We start from the raw sequence: 23,039 nt of genomic DNA on the forward strand, positions 1-23,039 counted from the left end.
TCCAGTCCATAAATCCACTTTGTTATACTTTCTTCTTCCACTCACTGACAGACTCCACATGCTCATGTAGAGAGGTCCAGAGAGTCCTATCCCCACCATTATTTTGTCCACATGACAGTGGAAGAAAAAAAATGAACATAGCAGATCTGACCCACACATTCACCATACACCCTATTCTCTTCTCTCCTGCTATATCTTATCTATTATTATTTTAAGTTATTTACTGATTAATACCATTATATATTTATTTATGTTTGGTTTAAACTCTAATAAAATCCCCCTCTCTCTCTCTCTCTCTCTTGCTCTTATCCCTCACACGTAAATACAGCAATGAAGAAAAAGGTTTTTGCACTAAGGCACCATTTTCTCGTTCTCTTCAAAACAGATTTTCTTATATATATTATAAGCAATTTTCATAATAAAGAATAGTATAAAAGCTCTGTTAGCCTATTGTAGCTGCCCTTTTTATTTCCAAGAGAGAGCCAAAAGACAGTATTGTTTTTGTTATGCGAGGAAACCCAAAAAAACATCTCTTCTTGGGTCTGCAGAAGAACTTCTCTTTCTCTGCAGCATTTTCATTTTCATAGTCCTTAGAATGTGGGGCTAAGTGCATGAATGTGTAACTGTTAGGCTGTTGGGTCCCTTAATTCCCATATTTTCTTTTCTTTGTTTTTAGAGAAGTTTTATCTATTGTTCTGTTCTTTCCTTTTGGTTTTTGGCAGAAGATATTGTTTTGCCTTGTTCTGTGAAACCCAAGAAACAATTATCTTACACATTTGTAGAGTAATGATGAGTGGTTCTTTGTTTCTTTCCTTTAATCTTTAAATCTTGTCTTTTACATTCTCTTCTGCTACTATTAAAGAAGTTCTTCAAACCCAGAATAAGAAAAAACCAACTATAATCTTGTCTTAGAGAGAAACCAATAGAAACAGTTCATATTTGTCAGTAGTACATTTAACGCTCAATGCAGAATTTGTGTGTTCTGCATTTCGAAATTCGAGGAATGTTAACTTATTAAGAGAGAGACTTAGAATTGGATATTAAATAAGTTTCTTCAGAAATTTTTTGGGTTTCATCAGTTGAAGATAGGAGAAGATGCCAGCAAAATTCATTCATAATTTACCAGATGAAAATCCAGATCTGCAGAAGCAGATTGGATGTATGAATGGTATTCTTCAACTGTTTGACCGCCACCATTTTCTTGGCGGTGGCCGCCGTGCAATTGGCCAGAACCGCAAGAGTCTTCCATCATCAGGTATATAGTCTTCCAGTTTATTTTCAATGCAAGTTACCTTCTGTATAATCAGTAATATGCATACTTATAAATGAGTAGTTACATAGTTTAATTTTCTTGCAATAGTACTTTTTCAGTTATAGTTTCTTCTTATAGGCTTCTTTTTTAATTATTATTATTATTATTTATTTATTTATTTGCAGCTTGTAAAATTTCCAAATTTTGTTGGTCAGTGAAACTGGGCATCTCCATCAAATACTAAATTTAGCATTTTAATCAACAGCCTTATAGACTTTTAATTAGCCTCATAGCCAAGAATTAGAAGCTCTTAATCCCATTTTCTTATAATTCAATTTTTATCACAATAATTAAGCTTCTATCATTTTGTGGGGCTACAGCTAAAATCATTAAGTATAGGCTTCTTTAAAACTGCCTTTGAATTGGGGAATATACTTTTCAGCACCATTTTCTTTTTTCAAGAATCTTATAGTTTTAATATTTCTGCATTTTTATGATTATAATTATTGTTGTTGTTGTTGTTTTGGCTTACCCTGTTTTGTATTCCAAGCTTGTTACATCTAACAATTTTAGCTTTTCTCCAGGACAAAGTGGCAACGACAGTAAAGAACAGAAGAATGCAGCCCAAAACACCACAGTAAGCAAGCACTGAGAACCTTGATCAATTGTTTAATATATGTATATATATTTAACAAAAATATTTAACTTAAAAATTGTTTCAGGAAAAAAATCAAAAGAAGGCCATCAAAGAGAAACAGAGAGTCTCCACTGAATCATCAAGAACCTCGTTTTCCTCTGCATGTTCTTCTAGTCTTTCATCTTTAGAATGCAATAATGTTCCACAGCTCGAACCATGTTCTTTCAATCAAACCATTGTTCCTGATGTTCATGCTCGAGACTCGCCCGTATACCAACCAAATGCTTCTTTCCGGTCAAGCCAGCAATCCCCTGATCTCAGAGATGTTGTCAAAGACTCCATTTACAGAGAAGCCCGTGGCTTATCAGTTAAAACTGCAAACAAAGGTGAAACTGGGGGCCTAACCTTGAAGTATTTTGATTCTCCAAGACCTTTCCAGCATCCTGAATCTGTAAACCCTAAAGTTTCAGGTTCAAAGGAACCATTCCAAGTTCTTCATAAGCTTCGTGAAGCACCTCCTAAATTGAGTGGAGGGAAGACTTCGACATTGAAGGATGCTCGACGGTTCTCTTGTGATGGAAGGGAAACAAGAGATGCATTGAAATCCACCATAAAGCTCAAGGAGCTCCCAAGGCTATCATTGGACAGCAGAGCAGTACCAGTAAGGGGTTCCACTATTGAAATGAAATCAAATGATCTTTTAGGAAATTTGGAGAGAGCAGATGGTAAATTGAACAATTTCTCAAACCAAGACGAAGAACCTGAAAGCCGTACACGACTGTCTAATGTTGTAGCCAAGTTGATGGGATTGGAAGCTCTCCCCAATTCCATGTCAACCGATGGGAATATGGCAAGAGAGATCAAAGCACATCCAGGTGTAGAAAAGAATACTTCCCTTGGATTATCAAGAACTACTGATGAGAACAAGCAAAACACAATTCCAGGCTCACCAAGAAATCTTCACAAGGAACCTACCTCACCCCGGGTGAGAAATGTTCATTCAGTCAAGAAGCCTATCCCAAACTCAAAGATTCCAATAGAAACAGCACCATGGAAGCAACTAGATGGAAACAGAAATTCTCAGACACCAGCTTTGAAGAATCGGACAAATATACCAAAAGCACCGGACACCTCTCTCACTGTTTATGGTGAAATACAGAAAAGATTGGCACAGCTTGAGTTCAAAAGATCTGGTAAGGATCTTAGAGCTCTTAAACAAATACTTGAAGCAATGCAGAAGACCAAGGAGATATTAGAGACCAAAGCTGCAAGGTTAGAAACTGAGCCTACTAGTAAAAGCAGTATTCATCAGAACTCAAAGTCATCCAGTCAATGCAATCTCCAGAGTAACAGCCCCACTACCCTTACCAGGCGGACTGATTCCCCAAAAAGTTTTAAATCCCCAATTGTGATTATGAAACCAGCCAAACTCATCCAAAAAGCCAGTAATCCTTCTTCTTCAGTAAACCCAGTTGAGAGTTTTTCAGTTCTTCATGAACCCCAGACTGCTGACTTTGCAGATGGCAGAACTGCTAAAGATCTAACTCCTAGAGCCAATCATCTTAAGGATCGATCTAGTCCATCCTCCCGTACAACTGACAAAAATACTGTTGCAAGATTGACAGGACAGTTTCAACCTTCAAAGGAGCCTCAGTCCAGTGCTAGAGAGAATACCAACTCTGTTAAGAGCTCGGGAACCTTGAACCTAAGACAACCGAAAAAGCTTGGATTGGAGAAGCAAGCTCGTCAAACAACCCCATCATCAGAATCAATCAGGAACAGAAGGCAATCCAGTAGACAACGAATAGAATCAGGATCCCCACACAGAAAATCAGGACCGAAATCTCTCAATTTGCAGCCAAGTGATGATGAATCCAGTGATATTGGTAGCGATGTGAGAGATTTGAGCCACCAAGGGGATGCATTGTCTATGCAGTCAGAGAGCACCATTAGCTTGGCGTCACAGGTTGATGAAGAAGTCTCGAGCACTGACAGATCTAATAAGGCAAATATCAGCTTTATCCAGAAAGCTCAGCAGAGACAAAGAGTACGTCTCCTTCCCCTTGTTCTTCTGTTTAACATTTATACTGTCTGCTTGACAGATTCATTTTCTCTCATACAGAAACCAGTAGCAAGATCAACTGCAGAACCGGTAGCAGCTCCCTCAGAACAACCAAGTCCAGTGTCTGTTCTTGATGCAACATTCTATGTTGACGACTTGCCATCTCCCATTAAGAAGAAATCAATTGCCTTCAAAGGTGAGAAACCAAGTTCCACCTTTTAGTTGTTTGTGAACGGACGAAGTTTTACATTATCACTTTCCAGATAATATAATTAATCAAACTCCTTTAGTTAGGGATAACAGAAGTACACTGGAGATTTAAACAGTTACGATACATACTCTGGTGAAATATAAGAAACACAAAGGCAATATATGGTAGAAAAGTACAGATCATATCTATAAATGACTACTAGAAATTATACACGAGCAAGTCTAAGAGAGGGAGAGACACAGAGAGAGAGAGAGAGAGAGAGAGAGAGAGAGAGAGAGAGAGAGAGTTCTTACGGTTATGTCTACAACAATATGCATTATTTTTTAGTTCTCATTCAATTGTCTTGTTGCAGAAGATGAAGTTGTGTGGAGTCTTGAGGAAGCAAATCACTCTTGCAGCAACAACTCCAGTCTCAACTCTATGATCAATCATAAGAAAGTGGAAAACATCCATTTCTTAGTTCAGAATCTCAGAAAGCTGTTATCTATTCATGAGGAACCCTTCACTGATGGAATTACACCCCTTTACGATAGCAAAAACCCAGACCATAAATACGTTTCAGATATCCTATTAGCATCAGGTATCCTGAAGGATTTTGAATCTACTTTTACAATTGTACACCGCCATCAAGCAGGCTACCCAATCAACCCCAATGTATTTCTCGCTCTAGAACAAGCCAAGGCAAGCACAAGGTATTCAAATGATGAGGAGAGTGGTATGAAGACTGCCCAGTCAGAATATCATATCAAAATCCAAAGAAAACTTTTATTTGATGTTGTGAATGAAATTCTAACCCAAAAATTACTTCTGGAAAGTTCTTACAAGTATCCTCTCTTACCAAATATACCAGAAGGGAAAAGACCAAGAGGACAGCAACTTTTAGGGGAATTATGCTCAAAGGTAGACAGAATGCAAGTTGATGCCTCAAATTGCAGTTTAGATGATGAGAATGACAGTTTGAGAAGCATCTTACAGGCAGATTTGATGCAGCACTCAACATATTGGACAACTTGTAGTAGCGAAATTCCAGGGCTGGTTCTGGATATTGAGCGATTGATTTTTAAAGACTTAATAAGTGAGGTTGTGAATGGTGAGGCACTTGCTCTGACAGTGCAATCAGGCGGGCACTGCAGGCAACAGCTTTCCAAGTAGCACTTTCCATGGAACTATTTCAACACAATTATTCAGTCTCTCCCTCTTCCGGTGTTCAAATTTGGGGATTATTTAATTTTATCATTTACATAATGGATGCAAATCAAAATAAGCTATTGAGTAAAAATTAGGTCTAGCATGTGTATGTTAAAGAAATAACAAAAATTTCAAATTACAATGAATACATAATAAGTATCCTTACCTTTAGCTATGTTACATTTAGCTATCTAACATGCACAATCTTAAATATATTCAATTTTCATGACGAGCAGTCAGTAAATATGCAACCGAGCAATATCTAACAGAGGTACTAACACCTACCTTTAAAGAATCAGAACAACAACAGAAACATTTTTTGTGATGCACGACTTGATTATACTAATGACATTCCTTGTATTGTTGTGTTACAGACTAGCATTCATAGATGCCCAGATCCATGGAGCATAAATGCTCCACATCTCATAATTTTAGACCACAGATTTGTTAAATATGCTTAGCTTCTAGCATCTAAGAAGAGAAGGATCATTCTTCAACAGAATAGTAATTTTTCATGTGGTAACGTTTAAGGAGCATTGACTTGTTAATATCTGTTAAATGGAATGATATCTGGTTTAAACATCATAAACATTTTGCTTCTTTTCCACCACCTTTTTTAGCAAGAAATAAAATAATAAAATAAAGAATAAAGAATAAGACATGCAAGCGGAGGCAGCACATGGCCAAAAAAAAGAAAAAAAAGTAGAATGTCAACTCTATAAGAAAAAGTGCCCAAAAAGGATTAACCCTGTGTACTGTCCTATAAAAACGCTATGACTTGTAGACAGAAAGAAAGAGAGAAGGTCCTATTATCAATCACTAAAAGTACATGGCGCCGTGAAAATTATATCACTAAGCAACAACTCCAAATTACTATAAATCACACCCTGACACAAGTTCAAATGCAAATGAGAACAAAAATAACGCAAATGTGCGTGAATATTTTCACCAATGCTTAATAGAGCATCTATAACAATGTTCCCTGCAGCCCTGATTCTGTTTCCATGCTGGTTGCTTTGTCAAGACCTGCAGGTGATTGTCTGTCATGGACCCATGGTATTTTGCTAGGCAATGACCCTGCCTAATCAAAACCATTCCCAAAATGTTCCAAGTTCAACTGTCATTCACCATGTACCAGCTAGCAGAATGAATATAGTTCTTTAAGTTGATATTTACAATAGACAGTCAAACCACTCAGTAAGGACTGCTGGTTTTAATGCTTTTATCAAATTATGCATACAAGAGATAGAATTTTATCAGTCAAAAAAAGAAAGAGAGGAAGTACATACTAAATAAAGACAATAAGACATTCTCCTAAAAACAAATATTAATGATTGGAAAGACTATGCAATCCCATCAGATACCAGCTAAATGAGCTCTTCTAAAATTTCTAGAAATTAAACACCATAAGGAGGCTGAAAAGCCCGAGTAACTGCAGAAGCACATACTCATCCAGCAAAAATCTGCTATTCCTTGCGATCGATCAAAGATAGCAACATTGCAGAGCCCTGCAAACACTTAAAGCAAATTTGCAATATTCTTCAAAGTTTCTTGCAAATTCTACTTTCACCAAATATACCAAAAACTCCACTTCAAGTAACCCATGTAAAACGGAAGAGAAAGAGAGAGAGAGATAGTGATACACTAATAATGACTTCAGTGTGCTCGTCACTTGCAATAGATTGTTAGTGTTAATCCTATTAGACATGAAGACCAACAAAAGTCCTAAACTTTAGAGGACAATTTAGCCTTTCATCTACTATTGGCTATAAGAAAGTCCAACTCCTCCCCTCTGACCCCATAGAAAATTGAAATATTAAAAAATATTAAATAGGGGGAAGCCATCGCTCTCTCTTATTCTTAGCATCTAAATATAGAAATTCCCAGAAACAATATCCCAGCCAAAGTGTAGAAATCGCTAGTGGAGGCATTATGAAAGCTATAAAGACTACAAGGCAAGCAAAGGATACAGAAAATGGCAAATTCTCCAACCACAAGTCTTCTCAGAAAATGAAAACATGGTCTAATTGCTAGCCTTATTTCACTGAAGGAAAAAGTTTGTAAGAAAAGAGTAAAATTTCCTAGGGCTTCCATCTCTAGCATTTAATCTAGCCTTTGCAATGGACAATTTTTTTCATGTAAGACATCCTTACAGCTAATCATCGAATACCAAGAAGGATTTGGTTTAAGGGAACTGCATCACATTTCTTGATCAAGAGAATGTTTCTGAACACTAAATTACATTGTCCAGACCTATTCTAGATCTCAATTCTCGACTTACAAAATAAATCTCTATGGACCATATAACCTCACTTATTATCCCCTACTTTGAACTAAAGGAAATCAATAAATGTCCTCCACTCTGTCATCCCAAGAGGACCCTGGATAGAGAAAAATTATAAAGGAACACTAGGCAAACAAAATTAATATGACCTCCTCAAAGGCAAAACGGCATCTTCCAACCATCTAGTTGCCAAACACCTTCTGAACTATAGGATCTTAAGAACAATAGAACAGAGACTACCCTACAGACAAATCCCCCAGTTACAGGTCATTGTTAGATACATACTGGCAAAAGACCAAAATTAAATGCATTCTTAAGATTGAAATGCATTCTAATGAAACTACCTTTAGCCAAGTTAAATTTCAAAACCCAGAATGTTCAGAGAAAAATGTGCTGTAAACTCAATGTATTAAAATTATTTGAATATAAAAAGAAAATGCCACAAGAGGGTGGCTTTGGTGTAACGGTAAAGTTACTCCACTTGTGACCTAGAGGTCATGCGTTCAAGCAATGGTAAAGCCTCCCTACAAAAAGAAATAAGGGGAAATCTTTGTATATCAACCCTTCCCAAAGCCCACATTTTTGGAATGCTTCAAGCACCAGATCTCCCTTTATAAAAAGAAAATGCAATCACAAACAAGAAAGAAAACAATGTATCTAATTTATTGCACGCAAACAGTGGACTACAGGAAAAAAATTCAAAGCAAATAAATAAAATAACTTGGAAAATATTTTTGAGAAAATTTTGATTTTTGTTGTTTAATTGCAATACAGAGATTTAGTTTGAACTTATTTTATCTGCGAATAATAAAATGAAATGAATTTTACATTTTTCTATTTATGGTTGAATTGAAGAGAAAATTACACCAAAAGAGGATGACCATAGATGATAACACAATAGTGAATATAAGCCAACATGGTTCTCTTCTAATTTACAAGTTCGTCAAAAATTCAGAAACTGACTTCCCAATTGGAATATAACTCAGTTTACCCTTTTGACCTACAAAAGAAAATGCCGAATAAAGCATTAACCAATTATTTTTAAGTATTCCAAACATTGGAAAATATGTTGCTGGAGAAAAAAATCTTCTGTAGAACAAACGGAACCCCAGTCCTAAATGTTTTATCCACTTGAAGTTTTCTTCTTAAGACAATATTTGGTAATTTTACTAAACTGTCATGATAATAAATGCACGTGAAAAATCTAAAAAGAGGGGCAAAAGCTCAGCCATAATAAAGAAGATATTACGGGGTTGGAAATAAGCATAAACCTGCAAGGCACTAGTGAATGCATATCTTCTCAAAAAGTTGACTGCTAGAAATGTGCAAAAACATTGGACAAAAAAGGTAGATAATTGTAAAGACTTGGAGTCCTAGAGCTTTTTTTTTATTATTATTTATTAGATTGTGGAAACAAATGGCCTTTCAAATGCATTAATTCCCAGTCACAGTCATAGAGCACTCACTATTATCATTTCTGATTTGAAACAACTTTACATTAGTTACAAAATAACTTTATTCAAATTTTACTTAAATTCACTATGTTTAGTGACATGATAATGGCAAGAAAAAGTAAAGCCTACCTTATAGAACTCTGCATCTTTCATCTGCACATGATAGTAAGTGGTAGCAAATTTTGGACTTCCACCATGAAATAAAAGCAAAAAATGAAAGCTTAAAAGCCTAAAGTGGTTCTATAACATGTTGACCATAAACCCCGATGCAACAGATAAGATGCATATTCAAACTTTGGTTTCCCATACAATATTCTAATCAACAATGCAATTATGAAAGTTCAAAACGCAAGCCATTCATTTTTCAGCCTTAGTTCCACTCCAGAACATAAAGAAAATGCTTCTGAAAAGCAGCTAACTCTTTAATAAAAATGTTAGCTAAAATAACACGATATAATGATTCAAAATTCAATTATGTTGAAAACAATTCATTCCATGCGTTTTTGTTTTCTGGATGTTGAGCAAAGTTCAGTGTGAGCAGAAATGGAGAAAGAAGAAACAAGAATTTCCACTAAAAAGAATCATTCACTAACAAGGATATATGTTGACAAACTGACATGCACATACCTTCAAAACTTGTTAAAGTGGGAACAGTTCCCCTTATCTACAGCCATATGCTGGCAACCACAAGCCCTGACTTTAACAACTCGGAACCAGCTTCTGCTGCTAGTTTCCTAACCAAGTATAGAGATTCTAACGGAACCTAATTTACAACTGTGTCAGTTCCTCTGGGTTCTCTGTAGGTTGCTTTAGAATTATCTCAGCTCTCCTTTTCTTGTCATCCTTCTCAATATCCTTTCCAGACAATGGGCTAACCTTGGCAAAACCCTTACAGTGTGAACTTAATTCTGTGGACTTCTTTCCAACCCCAATCTTAAATTGTACGGCAGGTCTTTGACTCAAAAGAACCTTCTTCTGGCCCTCATCAGAATCACATAACCTGCTCTTCATTGCTTCAATGGATGGAGCAAATGTATCCAGCACTGACACATGGTTATGTAGAAGACTTTGCCCAATAGGATTTCTCTCAGTAGCTTCATTTGAGAGCTTAGCTGGAGGAATAACGTGGGACACTTCCTTCTGTCCAAACTGTAAAGGTGCAGCAAGAAATGGGTTACCTTCAATGGCAAGTTTTGCCTCAGAACCTCCAACAGGAGCAACAGCAAAAGGTCCTCCAGACCCATTACAAGGCAAATGTTGCTGCAAGTTCAATACAGACCTATCTGTCCTTGCCAGCGGTCTTACCAACTCAATGTTTTGTGTGTTAGAATCAGAAGCCCCTTTGTTCCCAGTGGACAACTGGAGGTAAGTCTGAGGATCAGGAAATGCAGGTAGCCAAGCTGGAATGTGCTCCTCAGGAGACCCCTCACCAATTTGCAAAAAACTTGGAGCTGGCTTCCTTTCTCTAACAACTGGGAAAGGAGGAATAGAATAGGCAAATGGGATTTCCTCTGTGATCGTAACATACTGAACAAGTTCCTTAACCACACCTGAACTAGCAATACAACGATCATTATCAGAAGCGCCAGTAAACCCTTGTGGAGAACCCAATTCTTCCAATCCTTGAATAATATCAAATGTGTTACTACCTGTTCTACATGCTAAATTAGCGTAGGATTGTGCAAGCTTTCCTAGATTGTGTATATACTGGACAGTGACGTCAGATAACACTTCAAGAGCAGACTGCTGGAAACTCTGAAATCCAGTACTCTCGCATACTTGTGCAACAGCTATCTTTGCAACTGCTCGGGAGAATTCGTCGGCACTTGTACCAGATTTTCTCTTTGCATGCAATGATTTTTCATGCACTCTTCCACTCTCCCCACCTCCATGGCTCATATTCAACACCTCATATCACTTCACCTGATATTAGACATCCGAAAGTACCATTCTCACACCCATAAATCACCAATTCATTGCATAAACCTCGTTTGATTGCTGTAAGAAAGTAGGAAAAGAAAATAAAATCCACATTTTAGAATCTTAAATAGTTCATTAAACCTCTAAACTGGGTCTAATAAGATAAATACTGGCCCTAGTCTCAAATTTAGTCCCTACTTTAATGACTAAAATAATTCCATAAAAGAGAAATACACAGATAAAAAAAATCAGGCAACATCGAAGGCAACCCATCACAAAATCAAAGGAAAAACATTGCCTCTCCAACTGATATACACCTAGTACTTCCACTCCATAGTTCCAATGAGACATCCACACTGTTAATTTTTTTTATCATTTCTTCGACATTTTTAGCCACCCAATGCAAATTCAAGCAAACCCTAGACAAAACCAATCCAAAACAGCTGAATGCTTACCGTTTGCATTCTAGGGTTTGCAAAAGGACCCAGGCATCGGAAGACCATAAAGCATATTATCGAAGCTTAGAGAGCATTGAAACAGAAATCCGGAGCTATAGTGAGCAGCAATCGAGCACCGATGGAACCCTAGCTAAAGAGGGAATTAGAATTGGAAAGGTAACAGAGGTAATTAAGGGTTTTGGTTTTGGACTATGTTGAAAATAAGGTTTAATTGAAATTTAAACCCTGGTAAAACCCCATGGAATCACAGGAGAGTGAGATTTGAGAATTGAGTTCGACAGAGAGGAGCTGTTACACTGTTACTTATAGACGGGGAAACGAAATTAGCTTAACTGGAGCAATGATAGCTTCGCGTGTGTGTGGAATAAAATGCGCTGTAAGGGCGGCTTGTTTCTGTAAAATAAATTACAGAAAAATAATTTATTTAAATGATTTATTTTTTATTATTTAATTATAATGTTGAAAATTATTTAAAAATATTAATGTATTTATTATGTGAGACTATAAAAAAATGTTAATAATAATATATATTTTATAGTTTAAAAATTTTATTATTAAATATGAAAAGAATGTAGAAAAAAATATAAATTATGAAATCCGCTATTGGCGGTGGCCAGTGATGTAGCCGATGGTGGTAGCTGGTGGTGATGATCGGTGGTAAATGGTGACTAATAATAGTAATTATGATAATTAATAAATTAAAAAATATGAATTTATAAGATTTAACATAAATTTTTTATTCTTTCGAAAATAAAAAATTTTAAAAATAACTTAATTTTCTTTTGACTTAATAAAATATTTTCTGTTGAATTATCCTAAATAATAGAAAAATTATGAAAAGTATCTTTTTCAAAATTATATTTGGGAAACAAAGAAAGCTCTAATGTCCACATTATTGTTGACAGCTGTCAACATTTCCAAATCGCTTAATTTCACCTCCAATTCATTTTAGTTTATCTCTCCGGTCTCCGCTAACAAAGATGGGATTAGATTGCAAATTATTAAAGAATCTTGATTTTGCAAATTAACCTATAAATTAGCAGCAAATGTCATTTTGCTTCTTCGGTTCTTCCTACATGGAATGAAAAAAATAATTAATAATTAATTTTCTTAATTTTTACCATTATCTTTACTATATGTAATAATTAAATTTAACAATTTCTTCAAATTCATCTTATCACTCCTCTTTTCTTTTTCTTTCTTAATTTTATTGGCAGATTAATGGAGATAAAATTACAATTAAAATGATTATGCGAATAAAAAGTGTTTTAATCAAATTAAAGAGTACTTTTTATTATATTCTCTCCATCTCATTACTTTAGGCAATGTTTTTTTCACAAAGATTAATGAAGTAATTAGGTTTTTTTTCCATTTTTCCTTTTTTTTTTTTACTCTCAACACATCGTGAAATAGCATTAAAGACAAATTAAATATGGATTATTTTATATAAACTTACATACAATTAATGCATTTAAAAAAAAGGACAAAACGAATTTTGTACTTTAGGCAAAATGGATTTCAAGTAAGTATTCCCTAAGTAAATGAAATGCCCAAATTAAAAATTTTATCTAAAATAATACTAAAATGGATGGCGTAATTTACATGTAAACATATAAAAATGGACGAACAAATTGTTTTAATATTAATTATATTTTCATTGAGCAAAATCCCCAAGTAGGAATTAATGTAATTTGACAACCAAATAAGCATCGGATTATAAATATATTTTATATTGAGATTATAACTATTTTAATAAATTTTATAAAAAACTACGATTTTAAATATTGGTAATTAGTTGAAAAATGTTTATATCGTTTTAAAATTTTATAAATAAAACATGTAAAATTATTCCTAAAATCTAATTACAATGACTTTTTATTTTGCATTTTCAATATAATAGATCTATCTTATGAGATTATATTTGGTATAAATAAACCTAACAAAAATCCAAAGTTAATAGACTAAAAGAATTTTAAAAATTAAGAGGCCAAATCAAAAAAAGAAAATTACTATAAAAAAAAATTTTGCATCTAAGGACCACGCCAAAATATCGAGACATAAAAAATGGAGTCTTAATCCCCTCTCAATAGGTAAGTAGTCTCATCCATCCTATCCTATTTTTTGGGATGAGACAAGAATTCGAGTCTATGGATTAAGATAGAATGGATCGAGTTGTGAATCAATCGGGTTTTTGTAGACTTATTAAATTATTTTTCATCAAAAAAGATTAAAAAATTACTATTTTCATCGATTATAATCAAACAAAATTCATTTATATAAATTTTAGTTAAAAAAAAGAATAAATGATGTACATACTAAAGTTATAATAGAGGATTTTTAATAGTTATTTTTTAGTTCATAAAAGTGTTAAATATAATAAAATAATGAAAATACTATATATAATTTAACTTTATACGTATTTTATGAATTTTAACTTATCATTATTTTTGCCACCATTGTTTTTAACCTGATTTAAATTTGATACTTATTTAATTTAATTATGAATATCATTTGAAAAATAAACAATGATAGCATTACATACACACAATAATCCAGTATCTAGATTAATCAAAGTCAATATTTTCAATCGCACTGATCAATCTTTTCATTTTTGTTTAATAGAAAAAATTATTCAAAAAATCTTACTTAACAAATACTATGAATAACAGATGAACTTACGTTGAAAAATATATTTAATTACTTGATTTATGTTATATTTAAAAAATGCATATTATTTTTTCGTATTATTACTTTATCAGTAATTGCTATTGTAAAAAAACTAAAATAAAAAGGATGAAATGATTTTTATGGACATAATTTGAAATTCATAAAAAAACACAACTAGAATTTTAAAGAAAAAATAGGACAAAAATTTTCAATTTTTGAGACGGAAATTAATAGCAATTTAAATTTTATGGAAGACTTATTATATCCCTAAAATTACAAATTTTAATAGTATTACATATTTTCCAGCAACAACAGTACTTAGAGAGTTTTGACTTCTATATATAAAATATTGATTTGTGGTTAGTATAACTTCTAAAATAATAATATTTATATTTTTCAATAATATAATAAGTGAAACAACCCGAATTTCTAATTTCAAAACATTTTCCAATTGAATTTTATGTACCGACAGCCTGGAAATTAATATAAATATTTTAGTATGAATACTGTGAGAAACCGAACCGAAAACTGATTGTAAAGCCGTGAACCAATCACAAAATCGAAGATTTGGGCCGAACCGAACCGAATCGAACCGGTTCGACCCAAACCATCTAGAATTTTCCTTTCTTTCTATTTCTAGCGCACCTCACTCCCCTTCCCCACATTTTCTTTCTGCGCTTCCCGATCTCCGGCAACACCATCTCCGCCACCTTCTCCTCCTTTTCTTTCTTCTTCTTCTTCTCCTTCTTTTCCTTTTCTTTCTTTCTTTCTTTCTTTCCCCTTTCTTCTTCCCTGCACCTGCATTCGCACCACTGTCCAGCAGCTCCAGCGGCTCCAGTTGAGCGCCACTGCCATTCTCACTGCCGCTCGTCACCGGAGCACCTCTGTTGCTCGTTCCGCCTTGTCCTAGCTCACGCAGCGCCACAGATCGCGCAGTCAGGCCCTCTGTCAGGTCTGGCGCGCCCACAGCAGCAGCTCCAGCTGCGAGTCTCGCTGCCAGCCGCCTCTCTTCGCCTCTCTCCGCCTCTCTCAGCCACTGCCAGTCAAGTTCGATCACCGGCAGTCACTGCTTCCTTACTTGACTCGCGTAAGAAATTTGATCTAGCATAATTAATTAACGTTAATAGTGTTAAGGTTATTTAGTTAATTTAGTTAGTTGGGTTAGTTAATGTTGTTAGTAGTTAATTAATTAACATTAATTGTGTTAATGTTAATGTTATTTAGATATGAAATAATAGCTAATTAAATTAATTAAGTTAATATTAGTTAATTAAACTTAATTAAATTAACTAATATTAGGTAATGAAATCAATTTTATTATTTGTAATTAATTAATCTAGCTAAGTTAATGGTAGAAATGTTAGTTAATTAAATTAACCCTATTATTTGTGGTTAATTAATGTAGTTAATTTAATTTGGTAGATGTGAGTAGTTAATAGCTTTATAATTTTATTGTTAATTTAATTAAGATATAATGTTATTGTAATGTATAAAATGGATTGTGTGGTGATGTTGAGATTAAGGAGGATGGGAAAATGTTGTTTGATTAATTGCCCGACGGATGGGCCGTATGGATTGAATATTTGTGAGACTGTTGATATTTTAACAGGTAGATAGTCCAATTTTTAGGGGAGATGCTGCCGAAATTTCGGTAGAACTTAGATTAGTTTTAATTAACAATATAATTAATAAGTTTATTTAAATAAATTCTATAAATAAAGTACTCTGATTAATTATTTATTATCATTGTTATTCATTTAAGTATTCGAATATTTATTTATTCATTTTCATTGTTATTGTTTATCATTATTATTATTTGTTGATTTATTATTGTTTGTTGTTAACACTATTACTTATTTATTTGCATTTGATTTTGGATGCCTAATTGTGCATTGCGTTACGATGTTTAATTGATTAATATGTTTGCATTTAATTGCAATACTTGATTAATTGCGTTGTGATATGTTGTGCTTTGTTTGTGTGGAATTGGGATGAAGTGGACCACCATGGGTTTGTGAGGACGGTCTGTGATATGGATCCGGTTATGATATGATACTTGACCGTCGGCCGGGAAAATGGGAGATCGGCGCCCCCTTGTGCACCTGATGATATACATTATATGGAAATTCACAGGATGGCTTCTTGTAGTTGCGCACCTGATAATCTAGATTTGATTGTAGCCCGCAGGGTGGCCTCCTGTTGTGAGCACTTGATGATCTAGATTGGATGGAGACCACCGAGTTGCCTCCTGTTAATATGGAAAAGAGAAGAGAGAATGGAAAAATAATGAGAGGACTGGTCAGTGAGGATTAGACCAGTTGGCCGTATGGGGGATCGGCTCCCTGGTGCACATGTATGAGAGGGCGAGCCATGTGTGAGGACGGCTCGTTGGGGTTTCAGGTGGCGCCACTGACTAATTTCCACTTGCTTGTTTAATTGAAGGTGACATTACTTGTGAGTGCTGGTGATATGCCATTTGTGTGATTGGTCGCGTGAGCACATAACTAGTCGGATGACTAGATTGATATATTTATACATTTGTGTGAATGCATGTGTTGTGCAATAAGTATTACTTCTTAGAAAACTCACATGTCTTGTTTATTTTTTTTCCAGGAAGTAAGTTTTTTCTTTAATCCAGTTTAGGCTATGTTTCTTCGGCGCAGGGCAATAGGAAAATTTTCCTGGTTCTATAATTATTTCACTATGTAATTATGCGTATAAAAAGCTATGTATACCAAAGAATTAGTGACTCCGCAGTTGTAGAATTTACATATATTTAGCTGTAAATTAACATAGACAAAATAATTCTGTAAGCCCATATTAGAATGTGATGTATTGTAAATTCGGCTCGAACTATAGAATGCTGTAGAAGATAAACTTGGGCCGAGAAATAATAAAATATTGAGGTTTATCTTTCATAATAATATGGGCTGAATGTTTAAAATTATATTGAGATAATAAATTTTTAGTGTTTCAGGCTTACTACGGGTTTCGGGGGCCTTAAGCTTACCTGGGCCCTAGTGCCGGTCCGGCCCATGGAATCGGGTCGTGACAAAGTTGGTATCAGAGCTTAGGTTAGGGTTTTAGGACACAACTGCGGAGTATAGGAAATTTCTTTATGTTGGGATCGGCCGTAACCAACATAAGGAAGGAAATTTTGTGATTTCCCTCTCTAGGGATGGTGGACGCACCAGACCCTATGAGGTGGGAAAACCCACACTTATTGTGAAGATCCGTAAACTATAGAAGAACTAATTGAGGATTAGAGTGAAAGTAATGGATAGTAGGATGAACCCATCACAATACCTGTAGGGGCTAAAGCAATTATCAACCCTTAAGCTAGGGAATAGAGTAATACCTGATGGTAGTGGATTGGCCTGATCACCCAGTACACTACTTTTCATGTGAACTCTATTCCTATCAGTGAACAGGATAGTGTAGAGAATAAGTAGGTTTTCTAATTGTATGGTGGATTGATGAATTTGGGGTGAAGAAATCGGTATTTTAGTATTCAGTTCGGCTACTGAATTTCTTTAGAATTTCTTTTTATCGTTTTATTTACTTGATATTGATATTTAAATTTAAAACCCCATTTTTATTTTGAATTCAAATTGTGTTATGATAAATAAATTGAAAATTAATTATTTATATAGAAAAATTATTTTTGAAAAATTGTCTATTTATATCACAGGGCCGGTGGGATAAGATAAAGGGGTGGTAATGATAATGATAACAATGCTATAGGTAAGTAGGTAGTTCGCAGTCAAGATAGAAACACGAATGTTGGAATGGTCAGGTAGGCAATTTTGGGTACAGAAGTTGAGTTGCTACTAAATTTGGAGTATAGGATTGTTGGCAATAGAAATTCGAGGTTATAGTAATAGACTTAAGTTTCCTGTGAGTTTTAATCAAGTGACAATAAATGTAATAGATGGTTGAACGAATACATTTTGAGTTATAATGAAACCTTTCATTCATTTATTCGTGGATGTCAATCAAATGATAATTTGTTTGTTAAATATCCTTACATGCTTTCTTTTCTAGTTGCATTCCTATTTCTTGCTCATCTCGAAAATTCGAGGACGAATTTTTATAAGGGGGGGAGACTGAAACAACCCGAATTTCTAATTTCAAAACATTTTCCAATTGAATTTTATGTACCGACAGCCTGGAAATTAATATAAATATTTTAGTATGAATACTGTGAGAAACCGAACCGAAAACTGATTGTAAAGCCGTGAACCAATCACAAAATCGAAGATTTGGGCCGAACCGAACCGAATCGAACCGGTTCGACCCAAACCATCTAGAATTTTCCTTTCTTTCTATTTCTAGTGCACCTCACTCCCCTTCCCCACATTTTCTTTCTGCGCTTCCCGATCTCCGGCAACACCATCTCCGCCACCTTCTCCTCCTTTTCTTTCTTCTTCTTCTTCTCCTTCTTTTCCTTTTCTTTCTTTCTTTCTTTCTTTCCCCTTTCTTCTTCCCTGCACCTGCATTCGCACCACTGTCCAGCAGCTCCAGCGGCTCCAGTTGAGCGCCACTGCCATTCTCACTGCCGCTCGTCACCGGAGCACCTCTGTTGCTCGTTCCGCCTTGTCCTAGCTCACGCAGCGCCACAGATCGCGCAGTCAGGCCCTCTGTCAGGTCTGGCGCGCCCACAGCAGCAGCTCCAGCTGCGAGTCTCGCTGCCAGCCGCCTCTCTTCGCCTCTCTCCGCCTCTCTCAGCCACTGCCAGTCAAGTTCGATCACCGGCAGTCACTGCTTCCTTACTTGACTCGCGTAAGAAATTTGATCTAGCATAATTAATTAACGTTAATAGTGTTAAGGTTATTTAGTTAATTTAGTTAGTTGGGTTAGTTAATGTTGTTAGTAGTTAATTAATTAACATTAATTGTGTTAATGTTAATGTTATTTAGATATGAAATAATAGCTAATTAAATTAATTAAGTTAATATTAGTTAATTAAACTTAATTAAATTAACTAATATTAGGTAATGAAATCAATTTTATTATTTGTAATTAATTAATCTAGCTAAGTTAATGGTAGAAATGTTAGTTAATTAAATTAACCCTATTATTTGTGGTTAATTAATGTAGTTAATTTAATTTGGTAGATGTGAGTAGTTAATAGCTTTATAATTTTATTGTTAATTTAATTAAGATATAATGTTATTGTAATGTATAAAATGGATTGTGTGGTGATGTTGAGATTAAGGAGGATGGGAAAATGTTGTTTGATTAATTGCCCGACGGATGGGCCGTATGGATTGAATATTTGTGAGACTGTTGATATTTTAACAGGTAGATAGTCCAATTTTTAGGGGAGATGCTGCCGAAATTTCGGTAGAACTTAGATTAGTTTTAATTAACAATATAATTAATAAGTTTATTTAAATAAATTCTATAAATAAAGTACTCTGATTAATTATTTATTATCATTGTTATTCATTTAAGTATTCGAATATTTATTTATTCATTTTCATTGTTATTGTTTATCATTATTATTATTTGTTGATTTATTATTGTTTGTTGTTAACACTATTACTTATTTATTTGCATTTGATTTTGGATGCCTAATTGTGCATTGCGTTACGATGTTTAATTGATTAATATGTTTGCATTTAATTGCAATACTTGATTAATTGCGTTGTGATATGTTGTGCTTTGTTTGTGTGGAATTGGGATGAAGTGGACCACCATGGGTTTGTGAGGACGGTCTGTGATATGGATCCGGTTATGATATGATACTTGACCGTCGGCCGGGAAAATGGGAGATCGGCGCCCCCTTGTGCACCTGATGATATACATTATATGGAAATTCACAGGATGGCTTCTTGTAGTTGCGCACCTGATAATCTAGATTTGATTGTAGCCCGCAGGGTGGCCTCCTGTTGTGAGCACTTGATGATCTAGATTGGATGGAGACCACCGAGTTGCCTCCTGTTAATATGGAAAAGAGAAGAGAGAATGGAAAAATAATGAGAGGACTGGTCAGTGAGGATTAGACCAGTTGGCCGTATGGGGGATCGGCTCCCTGGTGCACATGTATGAGAGGGCGAGCCATGTGTGAGGACGGCTCGTTGGGGTTTCAGGTGGCGCCACTGACTAATTTCCACTTGCTTGTTTAATTGAAGGTGACATTACTTGTGAGTGCTGGTGATATGCCATTTGTGTGATTGGTCGCGTGAGCACATAACTAGTCGGATGACTAGATTGATATATTTATACATTTGTGTGAATGCATGTGTTGTGCAATAAGTATTACTTCTTAGAAAACTCACATGTCTTGTTTATTTTTTTTCCAGGAAGTAAGTTTTTTCTTTAATCCAGTTTAGGCTATGTTTCTTCGGCGCAGGGCAATAGGAAAATTTTCCTGGTTCTATAATTATTTCACTATGTAATTATGCGTATAAAAAGCTATGTATACCAAAGAATTAGTGACTCCGCAGTTGTAGAATTTACATATATTTAGCTGTAAATTAACATAGACAAAATAATTCTGTAAGCCCATATTAGAATGTGATGTATTGTAAATTCGGCTCGAACTATAGAATGCTGTAGAAGATAAACTTGGGCCGAGAAATAATAAAATATTGAGGTTTATCTTTCATAATAATATGGGCTGAATGTTTAAAATTATATTGAGATAATAAATTTTTAGTGTTTCAGGCTTACTACGGGTCTCGGGGGCCTTAAGCTTACCTGGGCCCTAGTGCCGGTCCGGCCCATGGAATCGGGTCGTGACAATAAGTGTTTTAATTAATTTAATATTATAAATCAAAATATTCAAATAAAATGATTTTACACATTAAAATATTTAATGCATGTAATTTTATAAATCAAAATATCTATCGTTAAAGTATAAATTGAAGGTATTAATTTTTTTTTTTTTATAAAAAGTATAAGGGTGAAATCGATAAAGAGCAAATGAGGATTAGTTTAAGTGGATGAAGCAAATCTCCTGATACGGGATCAAGAGACCAACTTGAATGTTGCACATAGATAATATTTAAAAAAAAAAAAAATTCACGAAGCATAAATAAATATTATATTATTTTTTTCAACATAAGTTAAATATAATTGTAAAGATATATAAATGTGTATTTAATTTGCAAATGACATGCATGTATATATAATATTGTTTTTCTTATCTACAAATATCTGTTTTCAAAAGAAATTTATATAGCTTTGTATTATATTATACAGTCTTTACATATACCAAGATATTATTAAATAGGCAAGTAAAACACAAAGCAAATTAAATAAATTAAAGTTTGTGGAAGAATTATAGACATTTTCAAAAATTACATTTATGAACAGTTAATCCAGTCCAAAAAAAAAATCTAAAAAAATAAAAATCATAATACACTTTTAGCTAAAACATATTCAATAAAATTAAAATCTAATATGATAACTGATTTCTATTTTGAAGAATTTTTTTTAAGTAGAGGCAGAAAGAAAATGTTAGATAGACCAGGAAGCGTAACGAGGTAGCGCACTGGCTTCCGTAGCATAGTGGTAGTGCGTTCGCTTCGTAAGCGAAAGGTCGCGAGTTCGATCCTCGCCGGGAGCTTTGTTTTTTCAGTTATTTTACATTCCTGGTCTAAGAGAGCATTTTCAGCAGGTAAATACCAATGGCAATTTTGCAATTTTTATTATTATTATTTTTTTATAATCTAAAAGAAAAACCTAATAGCATCATCAAATCTTTCTCTAGCTTCTTCATTGCTTCTTCCTCCTCCTCCTCCTCCTCCTCCTCCTCCTCCTCATATAAATTCTAATTGTCAGATAAATCTGCAATCTCTATCATCACAACTACAATGGCAAGGCCTCCCTGCGGAAATAACAACCATTTTTTGCTTTAGTACCACTCTTCTTTCAATTAAAAGAACCTTATATGTTGGAAATTTTCCTATATAGTGAAGTGGGTGTGATTGTTTTGGCTTCATCATAATAGACCAGTTCGCATTCGTTCTCCCATGATTGTGAGCACAAGTGAAATCGTGTTCATGATAAAATTGCAAGCAAATTTTCATTTTGGTTTATAATTGCTAAAAGTAAAAAAATATAGGGTAAAGTTATGAAAAAATGATAGATAAAATTACTCGTAGGCCATCTAAATTAATAAATTTGGAATTTATTTGTAAAATTTTATCAAATTCTCAAGTATAAAAAATTACATTTATGCTTTAAATACAATTATTGCTTGCATTGGAATATCAATGCTAAAAGAGAATCCAAAAATATCTACATATTGATGGTGGGATATGTTGATCTATTGTTGCAAAGGTACTGCTTCTTTTGTATCAGAAGTTGCTATCAACTTACTTTCGATTCGCATGAACTCGAATTTTCTCTTCTAGCATAAATATGTTGACAATGCACAACTTAGGAAGACCTTTTGGAGAGAAGTTAATAGCCTCGTGCTTAACGGTATAATAACATTGAAAAAAAAAAAAAAAAGAAAGAAAAACATTAGGTTAAATTCAATGATTTAAGTTGGGGTGCTTCCACCTTCTTTCGTCGATTTAGGTTGGCATTGAGAAGGGCTGATTAATGTTAAGGGTTCAAAGGAAGGTTGGCTACTGATCTTCTTTATCACTTCCTGGTCTTCATGGTTAAGACGCAACGAAGTTATTTTTGAGGAGTTTTTTATGAGTGCTCGAAAGTGGTTGATGAAGTCGAGATGAGAAGTTTAGAGATCATTAAGGCTAAGTTTCCTTGGATTCCATGTGGTTTCAAAGACTGGGCAGAGCAACCTTCTATATTTTGCAGATCCGTATTACAAGTGGATAAATCTAGACTTGAAGGGGAAATTCCTTCAAATGTTGTGTAGTTGTGCACAAATTTAATGTTGACGGGTCCTCTTTGGGTAAACAGCTGGGTCCTGCTGGTGTGAGGGA

General features: G+C 34.5%; 2 protein-coding genes, 2 long non-coding RNA genes and 1 other non-coding gene across 6 annotated transcripts; 4 read left to right on the forward strand and 1 right to left on the reverse strand.

Moving 5' to 3' along the window:
* Nucleotides 1-255: 255 nt before the first annotated feature.
* LOC105644200 (protein LONGIFOLIA 1) lies at nt 256-5,374 on the forward strand. Its single transcript, XM_020683234.3, has 5 exons — nt 256-1,255; nt 1,837-1,889; nt 1,975-3,936; nt 4,012-4,147; nt 4,515-5,374. Exons 1-5 carry the CDS (start codon nt 1,096-1,098, stop codon nt 5,312-5,314), a joined length of 3,111 nt encoding a protein of 1,036 aa, XP_020538893.2. The 5' UTR covers nt 256-1,095; the 3' UTR covers nt 5,315-5,374.
* On the reverse strand, nt 1,891-11,841 carry LOC105644170 (transcription initiation factor TFIID subunit 8). Of its 2 annotated transcripts, XR_002285543.2 has the most exons (3): nt 11,464-11,841; nt 9,716-11,086; nt 1,891-8,634 (listed from the first exon to the last, which is right to left on the reverse strand). XR_002285543.2 is itself a non-coding variant. In XM_012229446.3 (2 exons), exon 2 carries the CDS (start codon nt 10,985-10,987, stop codon nt 9,857-9,859), a length of 1,131 nt encoding a protein of 376 aa, XP_012084836.1. In that variant the 5' UTR covers nt 10,988-11,086; nt 11,464-11,841; the 3' UTR covers nt 9,633-9,856. The 2 variants fall into 2 exon arrangements, 1 of the variants encoding a protein (XP_012084836.1); XM_012229446.3 differs by lacking the exon at nt 1,891-8,634 and having other exon boundaries at nt 9,633-11,086.
* A 2,962-nt stretch (nt 11,842-14,803) lies between these two features.
* On the forward strand, nt 14,804-17,080 carry LOC149497144 (uncharacterized). Its single transcript, XR_016320438.1, has 2 exons — nt 14,804-15,220; nt 16,747-17,080. It is a non-coding gene; the product is annotated as an uncharacterized LOC149497144 (long non-coding RNA).
* Nucleotides 17,081-18,500: 1,420 nt separating this feature from the next.
* LOC149497145 (uncharacterized) lies at nt 18,501-20,810 on the forward strand. Its single transcript, XR_016320435.1, has 2 exons — nt 18,501-18,915; nt 20,442-20,810. It is a non-coding gene; the product is annotated as an uncharacterized LOC149497145 (long non-coding RNA).
* An 827-nt stretch (nt 20,811-21,637) lies between these two features.
* Nucleotides 21,638-21,709, forward strand: TRNAT-CGU (transfer RNA threonine (anticodon CGU)). The gene has a single exon. It is a non-coding gene; the product is annotated as a tRNA-Thr (tRNA).
* Nucleotides 21,710-23,039: the final 1,330 nt, after the last annotated feature.

This window comes from Jatropha curcas, chromosome 4, assembly GCF_041381405.1.
Source record: "Jatropha curcas cultivar XTBG-Jc1 chromosome 4, XTBG_Jcur_1.0, whole genome shotgun sequence".
Lineage (NCBI taxonomy): Eukaryota > Viridiplantae > Streptophyta > Magnoliopsida > Malpighiales > Euphorbiaceae > Jatropha > Jatropha curcas.

What these genes read in the sequence shown, in the direction of transcription:
- LOC105644170 (XM_012229446.3), bottom strand. Translation starts at nt 10,987, where the DNA reads ATGAGCCATGGAGGTGGGGAGAGTGGAAGAGTGCATGAAAAATCATTG.
- LOC105644200 (XM_020683234.3), top strand. Translation starts at nt 1,096, where the DNA reads ATGCCAGCAAAATTCATTCATAATTTACCAGATGAAAATCCAGATCTG. An exon ending in ATGCAGCCCAAAACACCACA is followed by an intron (nt 1,890 to 1,974) that starts GTAAGCAAGCAC and finishes AAATTGTTTCAG; the next exon opens with GAAAAAAATCAAAAGAAGGC. An exon ending in GAAATCAATTGCCTTCAAAG is followed by an intron (nt 4,148 to 4,514) that starts GTGAGAAACCAA and finishes GTCTTGTTGCAG; the next exon opens with AAGATGAAGTTGTGTGGAGT.